The sequence below is a fragment of the Nylanderia fulva genome, unplaced genomic scaffold (assembly GCF_048542155.1).
Source record: "Nylanderia fulva isolate GAGA-0341 unplaced genomic scaffold, ASM4854215v1 Scaffold21, whole genome shotgun sequence".
Taxonomy (NCBI): Eukaryota; Metazoa; Arthropoda; class Insecta; order Hymenoptera; family Formicidae; genus Nylanderia; species Nylanderia fulva.
In genome coordinates, this window is record NW_028190275.1 from 1,694,700 (window position 1) to 1,715,573 (window position 20,874).

The following is a 20,874-nucleotide window of genomic DNA, read 5'->3' on the forward strand; positions in this document are numbered from 1 at the left end:
TAAGCCGCGCACTGACATTTCTGTCAGCTGTTCGGCCGGATCTTGGGATTGCGAGCTGGCACGACGTCGCACTCTACGCTTCGGTGCCTGACGACCGCTGGGCGCCGACATCGCGCCGGCACCGGACGTCGCGTTTGCACCGCTGCCGCTCGAGGTCCGGGAAGCCGGCGACGCCGACGAGCTCCGGGTCAGCGCGCCGCCTGCGCTCGTCGTCGTCGATGTCGCGCCCGCGTTCGTCGTCGTCGGCGCCGCGTTTGTCGTCGACGTCGACGACGACGTGTTCGCCCGTGCGTTGGACGACGACGAGGACGACGAGGAATTCGGAGACGACGTTATGTCCATCGCGGCTGGTGAAGAACCCTGGTTCAGGCCGCGGCTCTTCTCCTTCCAGGTCTCGTTGCCGTTATCCGATTTGTTCGAAAATTCTGCGGAAAGATTATAATTAGTGATTGCTTTCGAATTCAATTCAAGTCGTGTAAACAGCTAATTTAATTTAACCACGCTGAAAACAATTATTGAATTCTAATATTTATTTTTTAGTAATCCTTTAAATATCAATTATTTGAAACAAATATTTTATTCATTTAAAAAATTGTTTACATTAAATAAATAGTTTTCACGTCAAATCAATATTATAAGTTTCAAATAAATGATGTATGAAGAAGTATTGAAATAAATATTTATTTGAATTCAATAAATTTGTTTCCAATGCAAGTATATACTATATCGATACGTCAATCAATTCACTATCAAATATTGAATAAAAATATAAATGATGTTCTATATTTTCTTCGAAAGTATCCATTTATTTAATATATATTTCGCTAATCTTTATACTTCGATCTTGTTTTTAAAAGCATCAATATGTAATTACTATTGCCAATCGAGCCTAAGGAAACATTTTTTTAAATGTGCTTAAACTGTTTTTTTATTCTTATTTTTCATATAATTATTCTATTTGCACTGATAATATATTTTCAAAATTGTTTTTTTTTCGAAATTATCGATACTTTCTTCAAAGATATAGATATTTAAGAAAAAATAGCTTTCTCTCAAAGATATCGATATTGCAAATATTGTTCTAGCAAAAAGATACCTTTGATAAAATTACGGTGCACTATATACGAAAGTAAACTGAACCATAAATAAATAATCGAGCTGATACCTCATAAAAATATATCGCTGCATGCAAAATCTAAATATTTCACTACTGATCATAAAAGCGAATATATAATCTAAAATTAAAATTAAAATTACGTTTGAATGATGCCAACTTAAAACTAAATGAATCATAAAATAATGTATAACGCTGTAATAAATAAAAACACATCGCATACGTGTTTGACAGTTCCCAGAAAAGGTGTGAGGAACATAAAAAAGGGACATAATGAGACAGTATCAACAAAGATACTAGTGTCAAACAAATTAATTAATTAAAAATTGTTCATCCATTTGCTAAATCATGTGACGTGTGCGTCATTTTTTAAATAAGTGTCATGTGTATAAGTGTAATCCTCTAATAATCCAACAAAAATTGCAAGGAGATTTGCACTAATAAATCTAAAAATTGAAACAAGGAAGAAATTCGGGGAGAAAAACAAAAGGGCAACGGATGAAAAATATACAATATAAATGCAACATAAAATCATATACACATATACATATATATTTATCGTTTTCTTATTTTCCACAATTTCTTCGCTCTCCTTTTTTTCAAGGAAGGGCAAAAGAAAATAAAACAACAATGCGCAACATGCAAAACAAAAGTCTGTAAAAAATAATAATAATCGCTGGCCTTTCGTCGCAATCGACTCCACGACAATCTCGAGTCCTCCAGAACGTGGAAGGATCTAAAGGTCGCTCTGGAGAACGTCGAGATCGAGTCGTTTCCTCGAGCAAATCGTGACGAAGGAAACTTAACGTCTAAAAATCATCTTCTCGGCAGCTGTGATTCCGACATCAAACTTATTTAAGGATTACAAAAGATTTTAATCCTTTGAATGAAACAACCACTTTTTACAGAAATTATTTCCCCACTCGAGCGCGAAGAAATTTATTTTTCTATACTCAATCATTGCAAGTGTATCGATTCTTACGTTTGCGTTATAAAAAAAATTGTTACTGCTCGCAAAAGAAATAAAATAAAATAAAAATCGACAACTTCCACGAGGGGGAAATAACTTCCGAAAAGAAGCTGCCATTCATAATATACGATTGTATATATTGAAGATGGATGTCGGCTGCAGCAGCGGCCGATAAGATGATAGTGCATATTAAAACGAAATTAAATAAAAGTAATTTTTGGCTAAGAATAACGGGGTGCTTCGTGACGAGTGCGGGGAGGTCCCTTGACATCCGGTGTGTCGGCATACAAATAAAATATGTATATACATATACAAATTAAGATGCACGGGATATCGAATTCTGAGGTGATATCAATGAGAATGTCGCTGGCACGTGAAACGCGCGTCCTGCTGAGAAAAAGTCGTGACAGTTTTGCGCTGTCGTCCGAATATGGCACTTTATTGTTATGTTAAAAACGGAGGTGAGACAGACGTTTCTCTGGACCACGGAGTATATTAAATAAAATCGCAATACATATTTCATTAATGATATATTATCCCAGTAAGAGAGTTTATAATATTATTTAATTATTCAATTTCTTTTTCGAACATTTATTTTCACAGTAACAAGCAAAAAATACTAATTTAATAGTAATATTCTTTCGTAATTCGATTGAAAAAAAATTCAGCGTATTAACTTAATAATTAATTCAATTTTAATGATATAAATTTTGAAAATTTACATTATTATATTTAATAAAGTATAACTTTTCAAAAATCTCCCAAATTTAATGTATCTCGTAGTCCAGAGAAAATGTTCTTTTCTATTAAAGCAAGACCGGCGGCTTCACGTGCGTGATATTATAACTCAACAATAAAATGGAACTGAGAAAGAAAAAAAAACAACGATTACTACTATATACGAACACTACATTGTTAGTGGCATTGGTAGTTACCTTTCCTCTCGAGTCAACGGGATTAGAAAAAAATGCGAAATTGTCGCCGTCGTCTTGTAGACGAAACGCGGAAAACGTAAAATTTCCGCTTCTTCTTCTCTTTTCGAACACACATTGTCACACTTTCCACCGATCGAGATTGCAAATTCATTTGGCAAAAATGCTCTCTTTCTTCCTCTCTATCTTTTTTTTCTCTTACACTCGTTTGTATATCATTGTTCACCACGATATATTACGCATGATTAATTTTACCGAAATGCACAATACTTTTTTCGCAGCATTCTCCCATTTTTACAACGATAGGTTCCATCGCTCACGGAACTCGAAAAATCGCTGACTATATACAAAATGTCCCGAAAGAAATTAATAAACAATTTTACAAAAATATTTCGAATTTTGGAAAATTAACATGCGTATGTAAATTTAAGTATTTCCACAAAGAGAGATACCGAATATTGAGAAATTAGATTCTCGCTATCCTAATTACACCTAATGATTCTTTCGAGACACTGTATATATTACGTGTGTGATCGGTACGCGAGACATTTAAAAACTCTCTGATTTACAATCTATTGAACACCGTTCTTTTTATTATTGATAGTCATAGTCGAACAATCAGTGCATATAAAATATACTAAGTCTACCCAGCGTCAGAAAAGACTCGTCAGCTCTAGAAAAATTTTCTATAAAATTTCGCCCTCTTTCTATCTCTTTCATCTCCTTTTATTTTTATTCCTTATTAAATAGTCGCCCTTTTGAAGAGCGACTCTCTCCCTTATATTTGGCACTGAGAATGCGATCATCGATCCGTTCCTTCGAGATGAAGGAAGAGGGATACGCGCGCGATAACAATTTATTTATTTTTCCCTTCTTTTCCATTCACCTCTCGCGTTTTACAATCCTTATATCTTTCTCTCTTTTTTTTTCAACATTGTTCTTATTTTATGTCGCTTAAAAAAGGCACCAAACCGGAGACTGCTTGCGCGTTAAAACATTGGATCCCGCATGAAAAGCACATGTTAATTCAACGCACGTTTGTTTTTTACGCATTTAATTACATTTACAAAAATTTCGGAGGTCGAGCGAATTTTTGTTTACGCAACTATCGATCTTCGCAATCGTTCCTCCTTTCTTACTTATTTCTTTTTTTTTTTTCATTTTTGCCCTCGTTTTCTGACGCATCGTCTCGAAACTGCAACGACGTTATATATAATAGGTATTATCAACTAGCGCTAAAATATATTCGATATAACTTTTGTTTATATATATATATAATATATAATAATGATAATTGTAATAATAAAATAATAATAATCGCAATATTTGCTTATATATTTCTCTCTCTCATTCTCTCTCTTTCTTTCACTCTTTATTACTCTCTGTATACGTGTACATATCCGTAGATAATTTAATTGCGATAATAAACTACTTTTTTCATATTATATATAACATATATATATATATATATGTATGTATATGTATATATATAATATATAATATGTATATATATGGATGTGTATGTATATATATTTTTTAATTTAATATATATATATATTAAAATCTATTCAATAGTACAGTCTGCTTTTTAAGCCTCGTAAATTAAACTTCCTCTTTTCTTTCTCTCTTTCTCTATCTATTTATCTTTCTCTCTCTTTCGCGATGGTTGACTTTTCTTTGCAAGAGTCGCGCGAGCAACCTACAAGAATAATCAATATATATATTGACTGGTATAGTCCTTTTTTTTCGTAAAAAGGACGTTAAACGATGAGAAAAATCTCGCCACGACACTTTTGCAAGAGTCACACGCGCATAAATATATATTTTATATATGTATAATATATATATTCTCTCGTAATTTTTTTTTCACGATTTCCTCACTTAAAGGTCTTTCCGCTCTTCGTAATTCCTCTCTATTCTATCTCTCAAGAAAATTCATGAAACATGTTAAGCGAACATGCTCGAAATTCACCAACAAGACCATCGCACCCGCGATGAGAGCGTGAGAAAGTTATGGTCGTAGGAAAGCGCAACACACTTAATCGCAGTCTTGCACTTCCCTCGAGATGCAGGTAAGAGGCAGTTGCACAGACGCACGAAAGTATATATTTCCCGATTTCTACCACTCGAATATAATATAAATTTCCTTTATACGCACGATACAACTTTCTAATGTAATATACATAAAAATTTAATAAAATTTAGAGCAATAAAATTTGAAGACGTACAACGATACTATAAAATTTCGCAATATGTACAATTTAACAAATATTAACAAAATCTAGAGTGCATATCAGAATTCACAATTTCTTCATACATTGTGTATATATATTCTACATATATAGATATATATATTATCTAGTAGAAATAAAATTTACGAAATAACATCTATATATAATAAATTTCGAGGATCGAACAATAAAATTTTGATAGCGAAACACGAGCGAGTATGTAACAATATGTCGCAGATATAGCGGCCAGCCTCGTTGAAAACATTTGATCCCTCGCGATACCCGACATCTCTCTCCATTTACTACTGAACACTTCTTAAAATTTGAACACTAATTTTGTACGAATATACGGGGACTTGGCGCTATATAATCTTCTCTTTTTGTACCCTTAATTCTCTCGCAAAAGCCCCCCACCCTTCTCTCTACGATTGGCAACCATTGAAAGCGCTTTTTAACAATCTTAACTCTAAAAGTTCAACAACATCGAGAAGGCAACGAACGTGAGCGAATTTCTCTCCTCCCTTTAAACAGCGTTAATTTGAACAACGGGTCTCAAGATCAGTCGCTGCAAATATTTCACCGCACTTTAACAGCGATTTACCCTGATCACGAGCCTTTAGATGCCGACAAGGGATCCAGATCGAATTCGAGGACTGGCCGATCTGCTTGCGTACTATCGTCGCGCGTGTCGCAAAGTGCTCTCTGTAACTGCCCTGATCGCCACAAAAGGATGTGATAACGTTGACAACCGTCACAGGATCCTCCTTCACCTGTGTCGTGAAATTTTACGGCGATAAAAAATGGAAAAATTCAAAGCTGTACGATGATATACCGAATGAAAAGATCTCTCACAGAATCCTAACGAGAACTATCAAGACTAATTTAAGCTATTTTAGTAATTAAAAGCTGATTTCAATTTTATATACATATTTCTAAGATTTTCTCCAACATTTGTTAGAAACATTCTGTAGATTCGAAAAGTGCCAAGCTAAATTTCATTTCAGAAATGGTAAATATAATATTTTAACTGATATATAAACTATATCTATATGTATATACGCGTATGTGTATGTATACATTCGCACACATATGCATATAATCCTTTGGTGTATGCAGATTTTTTTAAATAGCATGGAAGAAAAAAAAATAACAAAAATGTGAGAACGATAAATCGTGCCGAAGAAGTACTAAATCGCAATTCTCACACCCTTTTTCGTGCTTCTCACGCAGACATCGACTAGGGTGAAACAAAGCTATTATTGTACAGACTGATAACTTTCACAAAAACCGCACACCGACGAGAATTCTGCAGGTCTCGCGCGAAATCACGAAACCACGACGATAAATTCGATCCTTGTAAACTCGTTTAAATTCGAGAAAAAATTGCAACATCCCAGATAAATCTTTTCGAAAAATTATCAATCAAAATGACCTGCATTTTCTCTCTCAGTGATCTTTACCCTCGAAGCGACAATCCTTCTCGCCTTCCATTCTTTAATTAATTGAGTTAGTCTTAGCCTCTCAGTGATTATCAAATGTGAGTGTATTTAATTATTATAATTATATTTGCTTGCCTCTCTCTCTCTCTCTCTCTTTCTCTCTTTTCATCCCTCGATTTTCTAAAAATCGATATAAGCTGTCTAGCCGCTGCCTCTTTGCATTTATCTTGTTTTTTTTTCCTTTTTTTTCATGAAAATCCACCCCTGTAAATACCTTCTCTCGTGTTATCGCACACACACACGTTAGACTATGAGTTTCTGATTATACAACCCATTGTGGAACCGGACCGTGACCGCCCGCTTTCACTTTCGCACGATTTTTCTCTAGGGTCCTTAGGGAATCCTACCGTCCTTAGACGTTCTTTGGTCCATCAAAGTTTTGAATTATATTGTGGATAATAATTGACCTGACGGCACGCGAGATTCTCCTACCCCAAAAATATTTGGTGCCTTATTATACCGATTGTGATACAGCATTATTAAATTGTAGCAAGTCACTAATAAATGTTTATTAATTAAAAAGGCACTGAAAACAAATATATAATATATTATTACATATAAATATGTATATTTTTTTTGTAAAAAAAAGTATGAGCAACGATGTCTCTGAACATCGCTCTATATTGCTTTTGTTTTTTCTTCGCTTTTTTAAATCTGTTACATTTTAATTTTTAATATCCTCATCTTTATGTAATTTATTTTAAGATATTTTTAGATTTGTTTTTAAATACTACATTGTTTTTTTTTGTAACATTTATATTACATGTAATAATTGCTTAGTTTAGTTTGCTTATCTCGGTTTTAATTTTTAACGCGATAATTTTGACTACTGTATCATTATTAAAATATCCTCCACTTTCTTTTTGTTAAACATGTAATTCTTATCGTACATGCTAAACATGTTAACTTTATCTTTACATTTTCCATGTAGGCCGTTATCAAACAGTTTCGATTGAAGAAAACCCGAATAAAGACTTATTCTTCGAAACATTCTTTATAATATTACTTGAAGATCAAAACTGTAATTTTTACGAAATCTTAAATAAATATATATTTTTCACATGTGCTACAAACTTGTACTTTAAAGCTTACTCAATCTTAATAACAAATAATTGCCCACTTATATATAAATATTTCATTAATGATATTTTAGAATATCATAATTAAAAAGTACATTATATATTACACAGTTTGTAAATATAGATCACTGTGCCTTTTTAATTCATAAACTATAATTTCTCATCACAATTAATTAATGAATATCTTGGCCGTTAAGTACTATTCTAATCGACGATAAATTTTTATAAACTTTGATACGAGTAATGTAAATTGAATTGAAAGAGATCAGTTTTTTTTTCCATTGGCACCACATATTTTAGGCTTTTGAAACTCGCGAGAGATTTCTCCACAGGGACACTTTGTCCTTTCTCTCGGGATAAATAATCTACAAGGGTCGATAAGAAGCTCTTTGGTCCATCGCAGTTTCGAATATATTGCGGATAATTGACCTGAGTGCGCGAAAAATATCCACGGCACGGTTCACCACCCAATCCCGCTTTAATGTTGACGAAACAACCCTCTCACCACATTTTTCCTTTTAACTAACATATTCCTTTCCCTATCACCTTCTTACGTCTATTGCGCTACCTTTGCTGCCTCTGCCTAACTATTATTTAGTATAATATAGAACTCTATTTGCCTAAAATGTACTCGAATCGCGGCGCGATTTTATTGAGCTCCATGAATTAAACGCAGAGCGAGTGCCCTCGATAATTTTGAGCAACTGCTCTTCGAAATAGATGCACGGAAAGAAAAAACATCTCTTCGACGTCCAAGAAATATTCTCCAACATCGTATAAATGTTCTCTCATTTGAAGTTAGTATCCTAATCTTCAAGAAATGCTCAAACTTTTCAAATATCGCTCTATCTAACACGATTTTATATATATATATATATATATATATATATAATTTTAGAAAATGCTCCTACTCTTTGCCGTCACAATATGTCCCTTTGATGAAAAAGAAGCGAAAGCACTTATTCCAGAGAGATCACGGAGCCCACTATCGCTCACGCAACAACGATCCGACCCTTACAATTGTAACTTTTGTTATCCTTGCAACGCTAGAGAAACCTCTTGAATAACGAACGAACAACACTGGTCGATCGCGCGGGATGGGACTCCACGCCGCGCGTTTAAAGTAACAACGAAGATCTCTGTTACTTGTAATAACTGATTAATAGTAGCGGTAATAATAATAATAATAATAATAATTACAGTTATTATGTAGCCTCTAGTCGTCTAATGTCTATGCCCAACTAGTGAAAAATTTGTATATAAATCGTCTCGCCCTTTTCTGCACGAAGGGAGGGCATTCGACGGAGTGTAAGGTGCAAAATATAGTAAGCTACGATCTTGTATTTTTAGTGCTCTCTCTCGCGACTAAGCCTCTACCACCGTATCGCTGCGTGACCTGTTTTGGCTGATCAAGTTACTCGGGGCTCGAATAAGAATCTCCACACTTTCACACATATCAGTAAGATTGACAGTATTTTTTTTTTAAATTACATATATTACTGCTTCTTTAAAAATCTTTCTCATCTGAGAATTGTCAAGATGATAAAATCGTACAGAGTAAAATAATAGATAAATAAAAGTACTTATAGACTTTTTACCCTTTTGTTTAAAAGTTTATAGTTATAGAGATCTAAAATACAAATATATAATTACATTATTAAACATTGACTATTCAAAATTCGGACAGAGATATGACTTGATGACTTGGCGAATTTTAGAGACAATGCGATAAAGTTAATAGAGAAAGAAGTGACTATCTTGAAAAGCTGCATTATTGCACTCGGAATAAGATTCATAAAAGCTATTAAATGGAAACTTTCAGTAAATAAATCTGGTAACTTTGATTGAAAATTCAAGAATGATAAGCGATATCTATATATATATATATATATATATATATATATATATATATATATATTATACAAACAAGATATATAAAAATTTATAGATATAAGTTCTGTCTTTGCTTTAATCTATTACAAAGACATCATAAAAAATAATTTGTATATAATAAACAAGAAATTCTACAATTACAAAATCGAATTGAAATTGTAATTTGAATAGAATCTTCGCGTATGTTGTTTGTTATATTTTCTCATTTTTTAAAATCATTTTTCTCCAATTACATAGTTATATGATGATTTGTGAAGCTACCTAAAAACTTATGAGCATGTACAACCTTTGTTATGTCATAACTCGAGTCACCAAGTTTTTTTCGCGAATGTTTGTCCGGGATTGGAATCAGCCAAACAGGTCGAGCAGTCCGACATGGCGGCGGCGTTGTTAAGTTATTACTAAGGTGCCTTCAGTCTATCCAATGTCAGTACTATCTTGTATTTGGTGTCGTTAAAACCGTCCCTCTCTGCAATTTTTCGCAAAATTGCGACGCTTTCCGTACCTTTCATTTCTCTCCCCCACTTTATTCATCACCACTCTACCCCAAAAAATGTTTTCGCAACATTCTCTCTTCGCGACTTCAAACGGCTCAACAACAACATGGCGAACGGTCATCGATACATATATTATATATTGCATTTACTCAGTCTACGTAGTTCCCTTATTACTTACACTGCGTGGTGCGCGCGCGTGTTTCACCCCGATTCGTTTCCCTTTCAAATCTTTCACGAATCCAATCAAGAGAGAATTTCTCTTAATATAGATAAAGTTTCACAACAAATATTTAACAACCTATTATATATAATTGTTCCCAAAATTTTCATACGCAAATTTTTGTATTGATATATGTATGTGATAATAGCATGTCTTTTTCGAGAGATAATTCCAAGATACATTAAAGTACTTTGAAATCTATCGATAAAGACCAAGTGTTAAAACTACTACATTTTACCAAAAGCACGCGAAGGTCCTCTGTTTGTGAACAATAGAATTTGCGAACTTTTATAATCTTTTTCGATAAAACGCGCGCGCGCACCTCTCGTAAAAATGTATCACCAAGCTGCATCACAACTGGCGTGTTTGATTCTCTCTCTCTTTCTTTCTCTCTCTCTCTGCAACGTAATATATAGTCAGGCAATAATAAATATACTTTTTCTTTCTCTCTCTCTCTCTCTCTTTCTGTCTCTGCGTTGATTTGGATTTACTCGACGTCTCTTCCTTCTTTTTCGCTTGCATTTTTGCCCCCTGCTTTTACAACTGTAGCCACATTGCTGTACAACGCATTGAAACGAGCGCATCGGTATATAAATTCATCATGTACATTTACGATAGTACAAAGCCTCTTCTGTCCCCCATTTTTACAGTCGGCTCGCCCTTTCTACTCAAAGCGAGCGCGATAATAAAGCTCATTCGTTTCGTAACTTTAATGCCCGTTTGTTTGTTACGTGCACACAGTTTCCTTTCGGCTTTTTGGAATTTTCGGCGCTGCTAGAGCTATGATTGCGATTTTTCGAGAAAAGATGGACGTTACGTAACGCGACAAATTGTGTGCACTATGGGTCCTCGAAGGCACAAAGATTGAAAGGACAACTAGAACTAACACTGGAACCGGGATCAGGACCAGGAGCAGAGATAAAATTCAGGGGTAGAATGCATATTGACGAGCAATGAAAATTGCCTATAAAAGGGTAACCGAAGATACCATTGAAGACATTAATTAATTGTTCGCCAATATATCCTCGTTAAGTATTCGTAGAAATTGCTTTGGTAATTGCTCGAATTTGTTGTACTGGACTTGGTCAGACCCGCACCTCGTATTCGCAGACGTTACGCAGCGTCAGTGCAATCTAATAGAATAGCTCTATCAACTGTTTGAACGATAACATCGTATCTGTAAAATGTTTCCAAAAAGATTTTGCAATTTGGAAGATAGAAAAGCGTTTTATATCTATGCATATATGACATCCAAGATTGATTCTTCCAAGGATATATAGATATGATAGATATGATACCAGGATATCGAACTATGATATGTCATGTAATATTAAAAAACGATGAAACATGTGTTTTATAAAATGTTTCACCATAAACTTGATATCAACGCTCAGACAGTTGATTTGCGCACCGGAAAAATGTTTTAGTAAAAACGCTTGCGCGAAAACCGAAAAGAAACACGAGTGCTGCTGACGATGACATTCATAGCTAAAATCTTGCATCCCCATTTCCGCATATTCTTTCTAGCTATTCCGTTGTAGCCATTTCAAGATCGGTCACTTGCCTACCTATATATTTGTCTATCGCTTACACATATCTATCTATCGTCTTCCTTTCTTTCCATTCGCGGGAGCGCATTGACCTTATTAGAGACGCTTCAACCGGCGCTTTCCTCGCATTTTCCTCGAGTTCTTCTACCTCCTCCTTCCTCTCTTTTTGGACAAGCGCAACAGGCCCCGCCTGTATTGATGTTCTCCCACGAATGTAGCCAGTTCTTATATGGTTTCTCTTTTGATATTACAATCTACAGCACTGTAAACTTTTAGAATCTTGGTATTAAAGTTTTCGCTATCGTTAATCACTGGGTATATGAAAGCCTTTTGATAATATATGAGAACCTTGTTGTAAGATAAATGATTGAAAGTCTATCGCGATATACTTTGCGCGAGGGTGAGAAAACGCAGCCCGAAAGAGGAGGCAGAACGAGAGGACGCCCAACCGACAGCAGTGGTCTACCGCTGGCCCATGTTGCTACTGCTGCTGCCACCATTGCTGCTACTGAGACTCGTGTGCGGCTTAAGACTATGTATGATTTTCACGTGGGCGACCATATTGTCCTTTCTGGTGAATTCTTTACAGCAGACCGGGCAGGCGTAGTACTTGACGTTAGGCTTGTGCGAGGTGACGTAGTGCCGGCAGAAGTTGCTGATGTGTGTGTACGTGCGATGACATACGGTGCAGCGATAAACGTCGCCCTCCTTCACGCAAAAGTCTCGCACCGAGCCCTCCGTGCGCTCATTCTCAACTTTGAACGAGCCTTCAAAGTCGCTCTGACTGATTTCCGCCTCGCCGGCCATCACACTGAATATGGCACTGCTTATGCTGTCCTTTGTCTTCGTCTCCATTTCGGTATCCGAGTGTTGCTGTTGCTGATCGTCGGCCATCGCCGAGGCGGTCGACGCGGCCTTACCTTGCAGCGTCGACGTGCTGAACTCCTTGCGAAAGCATCGCTCAAAGTTGATGCGGATATGAGTCGGCGGCTCACCGCTATCGCCACCGCTCGACGTCTCCTCTAATTCTGAAATGAAGAAATCTTGATCCTTTAAATCGCCCTACATATCCGCGTCCGGTATAATATATGTATATCGTGCAAGCATTTAAATGTGCAGTAGGAGTTCGTTTATCAGAAAACCAAATTCTTGTTAAAATGTAAGCTTTCAAAAACGGCACTGATGAATAATATTCCAGATACATTTGGTGTGTTATTCGTCTTCCAATATATATCATTAGTATTTTAGATCCTTGGTAGCAAAAAAAAAAATCTTTGTCATCGCGAGTCAAACCCTTGACACTTGTTTGGAAAAAATCAAGATTATATACTCTTCAAGCCACATCTCACAAATAGATAAAGAGTATTGTTGCACGAGTTTCCCCTGCACAGACTATTCCGCGGATGTTCTGATAAACGGAGTTCTATCGCACATCGTGACTATGTATCTCTGTGTATGTATATACTGTATTGACACAACGTATTTCTATATTTGTGGGGGGAAGCAAGAGGAAGGGTAGAGCCAGCAAAAAAGAGTCACCGTACTTGAATCTCGGCCGTCTCAGTCAACTTCTGTCCCGCGTTAAAGAATAACTTTACTACGCTACGACACGCCCTCTCCATGTCGTCCCCACCCCCGCTGCTCGTCTATTCCCCTTTACATTTTCACACGCATTTTCTCTCTTTCTCTCTCTCTCTCTCTCTCATCCTCTCTCGCCAAGTTGCGAAACTGAGTTCTCAGCGCAACATTAGCTCTTCTCTCGTTCTCCCAAAGTTCTGGCGCTCCATCGTTTCTCTCACACCACGCGTATCTTCGCATCTTCTCCTCCTCTGCATAATTCACCACGCACTCATACACCTTCACTCTTCATTTACACGTTTCACACGCGCTTACATTCCTGCAAACATACATTCAAGCTTCTAGAAAATCATATATACGGGGTGTCATGCGAGCCTATACTTCCGTTCGATTATTTAGATTGCGAAAAGAAAATTGTAAAAATTCATAACTCAAAACTATCAATGTTTCGAACAAATATAAGTTGTATAAATTTGAAGAGCTTGAGGAGACTTTTCAAAGATTAAAACTGTTAATTTCAAATTCATTGAAGATTTTTCAGTTCTGAATCTACGAGATCGATTAGGAAGGACTAGACTCGTTTCGACAACCCGCATACGTATCAGGTGATAATCACATGTATGTGAACTGATTAATAAACACCTAGCGACACATGTGCACACTTTACCAACCCCTTCGTCCAGTGCGTCCAGTCAGTCTACAAGTATCCATCTCTACGGGAAAACGATCCATCGAGATCGAGGACGCTCGAGAAAAAAGCAACATTTTCTCTTCCTTGCATCTTTTATTACATTTTAATTTATATATATATATATATATTTATAAATTGTTCCTCAAATATATATGTATGTAATTACTTTCAATTATACATATACGTATATATTGATACGTCGTTATCCGTTTTTCGGCCTCCGGCGCCACATCCTTCTATATCCGGCTTTTTCTCTTACACTCCGGCACTTTTTCGGAACAGTTCCGTCTTTTCGTTCGATCTGTTTATTTTATGACTTTGAATTCTTTTAGAAATCTTTTTTTTAGCGGCTGGCCTCCCTCCTAGTTCCCTCGCTTCCCCCGCGCAAAAGCTTAAATCTCTCAGAGATCGAATGATGGTGACTCAGATAATCTTAACTCACCTGCACCAAAAGTGAACAAAGCGATTCACGGTCACTACCGAAACGAGATCATCTTCGACGACATTTCTCTCTCTCTCTCTTTTTCTCTCTTCGAAGCACTATCTTTCGCGCGCGCGCACGTATATAATTGTAGTAGTACATTTTTATAGAAAGGAAAAAAAGAAACGTACGTCACACTATTTCTTTCTCTCTTCTAGTTTCTCTCTTTCTTGATTCTTGGTCACTCTTTATATTTACATATTAATCTATTCTGCTTCTATTTTTATTTCTTCATTTGCTAGTTATCTTTTTTTTTTCTTTTAATGTCGTCATTATCGTCTAATAAAGCAACGAGAAGAACGCAAGAGAAGACGGAAACGATAAAACCTGCCGACAATATGTCGTCCGTTATTTAAGCGTACTTCATCATCATCGTCATCATCATCATCATCATCATCATCATCATTTACGCTCTTCTCTCCGTCTTTTGCTGTCTGTCTTCGCGATAAAAAATGAGACTTTGCTATTCTATCTTCCTCGCAACGAACGAGCGTAAAAAGAAGTTAACCAGCGTTTTCAAGGTGTGAAAATCAGACAACAACAAAAAAAAAGTAAGCACCGCTAAAAGCTGGCTCCACCCCCTCCTGTTACCTTTGGCCAATGGCAGCGAAGCGTTTCTCATTCGTGCGGAAAAAGAGAGTATATGATGAAGAGTACAGGGATGTTTTAGCGGAGTAGTGTATATAGATAGTCGTAGATTAGATTTGGTCAAGTTAAATTGGGATCGGGGAATAGGGCTTTCTTCCGAGACATCGAACAGAGCGACAGGTGCAATGCGGTAGAAAGAAGACACAGATTGATTATAGAGAGGCGAGATGAAGGTGGCCGATTTGTGCTCCGAAGAAAAGGGAACAAGGGATGAAAAAAGGGTGACAGGAATGAGGCGCTGCGCATTGGCCGAGCGTGAGAATTACGTATGGGTTATTACGTATATATATATGTATATATTTAGATATATATATATATATATCTATATTATGTACGACGAGAACAACAACCGGCGGCAAGTGCAATGGGTAATCCAAAGATCAATTAATTTCAAAGAGACGTTCGGGCGTACAGAAGGGAGTTTCCTTTACGTTTTTCTTTTCTTTTTTTTTTCTTTTTAGGGTATCGTGGTATACATTCCGAACACACGAACTCTCTTTAAACGAGACGACTGTTTCTCTCGCGAACTCTCTCCTTCTTTTTTCCCCCTTTTTTCTACATGTGCGTGTCTTCATTTATTTTTATCGTATCCTCTGTTTCTCGATTTTTTTCTCTTCGCAATTTGAATATCATCTCGCGCGCGACCATCATTTAGCATGCTGTTTCGCTTGCAGCTTGAAAAGGAAATTATTTTACTGTTGTTTTATCTCGTCAGAAAATTACTTTACTGTTTTATTTTTCTCGAAGGTGCAAGCTTCTCCGGACGCAGAATTTTTTCTCGCGTCGGATTTATTTTTCTTTTTATTTTTTTGTCTCGTGTGCGTTTTGTTTCGAAAATGTTCAAGTTCGCGAAATAATTTCAAAGCACGAAATCACGATTTTGAGAAATTATTGCGCGCGCGATTCGACATTAATCTCATCCTGGTCAACTCCTAAAAAAAAGGAAGCGCGCTTGCAGAAGAGCGACAATGAGCCGCGGCAAGGCAGCTCGAGACAAGTCTGAAAAGTCAAATTCATTAGCACATAAAGGATAAAAATTATCGTCCACGTCGAGGACGTGCACGTATCATCAAAAGTTGGATTCGCGCTAGCTAGAAGCGTCATCGCGACGCGAGTCTCGAAACTTGAATTAAAGTTGTCACCCTCGTGGGTTTAAAAGATTCTTAGATTCTCAGACGTCGTCGATCGACCTCGACGAATCGTACGAGAGAGTCGTAAGAGTCGTTCTCACGTAGAGAGTCTACAGCGTCGTCCAAAATGCCACGCAAGATTCGCTTGCTTGCTTGCTTGCTTGCTCCTCGGGGCTTCACAAGAGACGAATAAGCATTCGGACGTCACAAAAGCGAGTTCTTCCCCGAGTCTTTCGGGTTTGCACGCAGAAGAATGTCCGACGCGAAACAATCGCAAAATTCAGATTATATAACATTCATTTAACATTTACATTTCAATTCTTCATTTTATTCATATGTAAAAATATTATAGTCAGTCTTAATTATTAGATTTAATTTGAAAAAAATATTTCAACACGTCGAGACGATCCAACATTCTTCTACGCGCTCGCGCGTTATGGGAATCACAATTCACACCATGCTGAGACATATTTGGTATATAGGGTAGCGCGATTAGATGCGCGATTTTACTCTGCGCTATTATCGCGAAATTATGCAACCGCGAAACTACGTGATCTTTTTTCAAACACAATTTAATCTTCGAGCGCGTGTTGCATTCTGTGCTACACTTTGCGACTTACCTTGGGTAATTTTCGCGAGTGCATTCTCAAAATTAACGATTATAATCGCAGAAGTAAATCGGAAATATTTTCTGTGCAACTGTTATTGCGCCCTTTCATTAAAAAAAAAATTAATCCCGTCTACGTGCGCAAACTCTAATTTTCAAAAATTAAAGAGAAAATTTCTCAAGCATAAAACATCTCTAAATTTGATCTGTGCATCTGCAATAATATAAAAAGTAAGTTTATAGAAATTTATAGAATTTAATGAAATAGAAGTCCATAACGTATAGGAAAAAACTAAAGAAGTTAATTTCAGTATTTGTTATAAAATCTGTACTATTAATTATGACATCAATTGCGCACAAAAATTACATAATCGATCATTTAATTAATTACAATTGACAAATTTCCGCGTAGTTTTTGTTTGAAAGATATTGTACCGCAATAATATCCATGTGAAACGCTCGTACACGAAGATTGCGTTAAACCGCCGTTTGCATTATATCAGGGAGTATTAGCAATGCAACGCTTCTATATCGAAGTCAAGTACGCTCTGAAGAATCTTACCTTGCTTGAAACCTTCACTCCCCTGTCTACTGTGTGGCCGCGCGAATGTCTCATCCGAGGCTAGAATCAACAATGACGAATCAGTTTGAGTTTTTTTGTCGAATCTCGTATGACGTATTTCGTTGCGCCTCTTACCTTGCGCCGAGGTGCTGGGGGTCGGTTCTGGTTCCCGCTTAACCCGCGTGACTGGCGGTTCCGGCGTATCGGTGCCGTTCTCCGTAGGCTCGTCTCTTCTCGCCGACGACGATCCCGAGGAGGCGGCGGAATTGCTGGCGGCCGCTGAATTGGCGGCAACGCTATTGGCGGTATTGGCGCCACTCCTGATGTTCCCGTTGCCGCTGACCTCGCTCTGAAAGTCCAGCCCCATCTTCATTTCCATCATTTCGGGCGAGCCTTGAACCAGATCGGCGCCCGAACACGATTGTAAGTCTTGGCCGCCGACTTCCCCAATCGGCGTGTCCGACGAGCCGCTCAACTTCCTGGGCCTACCACGTTTTCTCTTGGGCGCTGTAAGCGCGGAGCCAAGTAACGGATGGCTGGACATGTGGTGGAACCTCTTCTGCGCGACGTGATGATGATGTTGACCGATTTGATTGATCCGGTGAAGATTGGGTGGTGGCGGCGCCACCGCGTTCTGACCGCCACCCAATAGCGAGGATGTGATGCTCGGTAGATCGCATTTGTCCTCGTTCACTTCGGTCAAGGCCTTTTATCCTTAGGGATTCGGCTACTCGCAGAAAGGCGGTCAGTCGGTCTTGGTCGACGCTTACCTCGCCGCGGTACATAAAGTCCAGAAGGCTACGCATGTCCACGTACGGAACATCCTTGAGAATGACTATCGGGTGCTTATCGGGATGGCCAACAAACAAGGCCTACAATTAAAACATTATCGTATTAGTTAAAAATGTTGATTTCTTTTTGTAGACAAAAATTACAAAAAGTAGACGGTAGTTTTGCAACGCAAAAGAGATTAGGTTTACCTGAAAATAGGGGCTACATGCCGACAGCACCATCTTATGCGCCCTGAGTAATTGGCCCTCAACGGCCAGCGTGACGTCGACGAACGACTCGTCGTGCAACAGCTGGTCGAAGACGGAAAGCAGATTGCTCTGGTGATTGTTCCAGCGCAGACAGAACCTCTGCGACGCCATCGCTTCGCTTCTCAGATCCAGGTTGCCGTTGATGTCCGCTAACATGGGGGGACCTGGCTGTTCGTCGCCGTATTGTCGCCGTTGCCACTGCTGCTGCCGCCGCCACTTCGTCCTCGTTTCTTCTTTTGCTTCTCCACTGCGCCACCACCTTCTACGATGACGAAGCCACTCGCTCTTGCTCGTGCTGCTGCTCCTTCTACTACTCGTCCTCGTGCTGCTCTGCTCTTCATCGGCCAAGAATTATCGTGTCCGTCTTACTCGTGACCTGCAACAGAATCAAAGTAATTGGAATTAGTACTATGAAGCAATATGTATCCTCTCTTTCTCTTTAATCGAATTTTCTTCAAATGTCTTAATTGTGACTCGATCAGAACCTTATCTCGTAAAGTAAACACGCCTTTTCCAGATAAAGTATATTTATGTATCAAATTTAATATAATGTATATATAATTATTTATTAATATCGAACAATAATAATGTATTTTTAAAATATTTTATATTTAATATTCTTTTATTAAGTGTATAAAAAGCTATTAAAGCAGGTCCTGAGCATTGAAAGCTACAAAGACGACTCTAACAAAAAGGATAAGAATACAATGAAGGATAGACGTGGGTGTACGACCCTGGAGAATGTAGACACGGAGAGCGAATAGGCGACTCACTCGGTTCATGTGTGCCTTTTATGTAATTCTCTTTCTTTCGCCCCTTCCAATCACAATACGTCATCATGTACGTACGACATTTCATGCCTACGAAGAAACACAATTCATCGAAAGATGCTCCACGTCGAGATAAAATATATTGCCATCCTGTTTTCATTATTCATATTATTAAAGTGATATTCAATTTCCGTTTTCATTAATTGAAAACATTAATTCATACAAAACTTTCATTTGTATTTTTTTTTTTTTTTTTTTTACATATTGGTCAACTAATATTGTCTGCAATAACTATATTATAACATTCCAGTGATATAATTTTAAAAACTTTAATTGGCATATTTATTTTGTATCTCTGACTGAAAGATTTTTGTAATATTGCAATACAGCAAGATTAAAACGATCAAAAGGGGACAGAGTCTCGGTCTCTCCTCTCGGATCGTCGCCATGGAGAGAAGAGGTCGTCGGGTCGGCCGAGGGAATCAATAGCATTTTCTACGCATTCGGATCGATACCGGGACCCGCTTTCGCGCGCAAATCACGCTACATACCTGTATATGTAGCATGTGCGAGGTACAAATATAAAACGGCGCAAGTTTTAAAACAATGCGCGCTCTCGAAACAATTCGACCTACGAAAGATCCAATTAGTCGACGACAAATTAATATAAATAAATTTTAATCAGAGGGTGAAGGAGAACTATTATGAGAATTAATCCGCACAATTTGCCATAAGATCCTACTTTTATATCATCTCCACCTGCATCGCGCACACGCACCGTTGCACGTGGCATATGGATGCAGGATGGTTGCGCGACCTTGCGCGACCTTGTCGGTGACCAGAGCGCAAATGTACGTACGGTTTTCACGGTGAATGGCAGGGAAAGAGAGAGAGAAAGAGACAAAGAAGAGGAAGAAGTAAGAGAAGAGAGAGAAGTCGACCTTTAACGATCGGGGCAACTCCATCGGGAACGTCGAATTATGTTACAACATTCGGGAGGGGATCAATTAGTTCGCGAAAGCGGAAAACGCCCGCGGGGAGATCTTGTTACAGAAGCAACCGAGAGCCTAATGAAGACGGTCGCGTTGCAACGCAGATCCTCGCGTTTATCCCGATATCGAATTAATCATTTCCACACGAGACGAAACGATATTTCTTCAATTCCACCCCCGTGCGCGACGGCGATTCCAGAAAAATTGCGTAACACGCTGCAAAAGAATTATTTCATTAATAAATATTTATTTTAATATTGCCTAATAAATTATTTATTTGAAACAAGTAAATGTTCTTACAGTTTTAAATAAATAATTTATTTGGTAGCATGAGAATAAATATTTCTTCGAACGATGAATTTTTTTTCAGTGCACACAATTGATGCATCG

General features: G+C 37.6%; 1 protein-coding gene across 1 annotated transcript in view; it reads right to left on the reverse strand.

The window, feature by feature from the left end:
• LOC114930174 (zinc finger and BTB domain-containing protein ttk) overlaps positions 1-20,874 on the reverse strand; it is a 45,836-nt gene that overhangs the window by 12,079 nt on the left and 12,883 nt on the right. The window contains 4 exon segments of the mRNA XM_029301916.2: positions 17,683-17,742; positions 17,818-18,385; positions 18,387-18,554; positions 18,663-19,098. Of these exon segments, the coding sequence (XP_029157749.1) occupies positions 17,683-17,742; positions 17,818-18,385; positions 18,387-18,554; positions 18,663-18,878 (1,012 nt within the window). The 5' untranslated portion in view covers positions 18,879-19,098.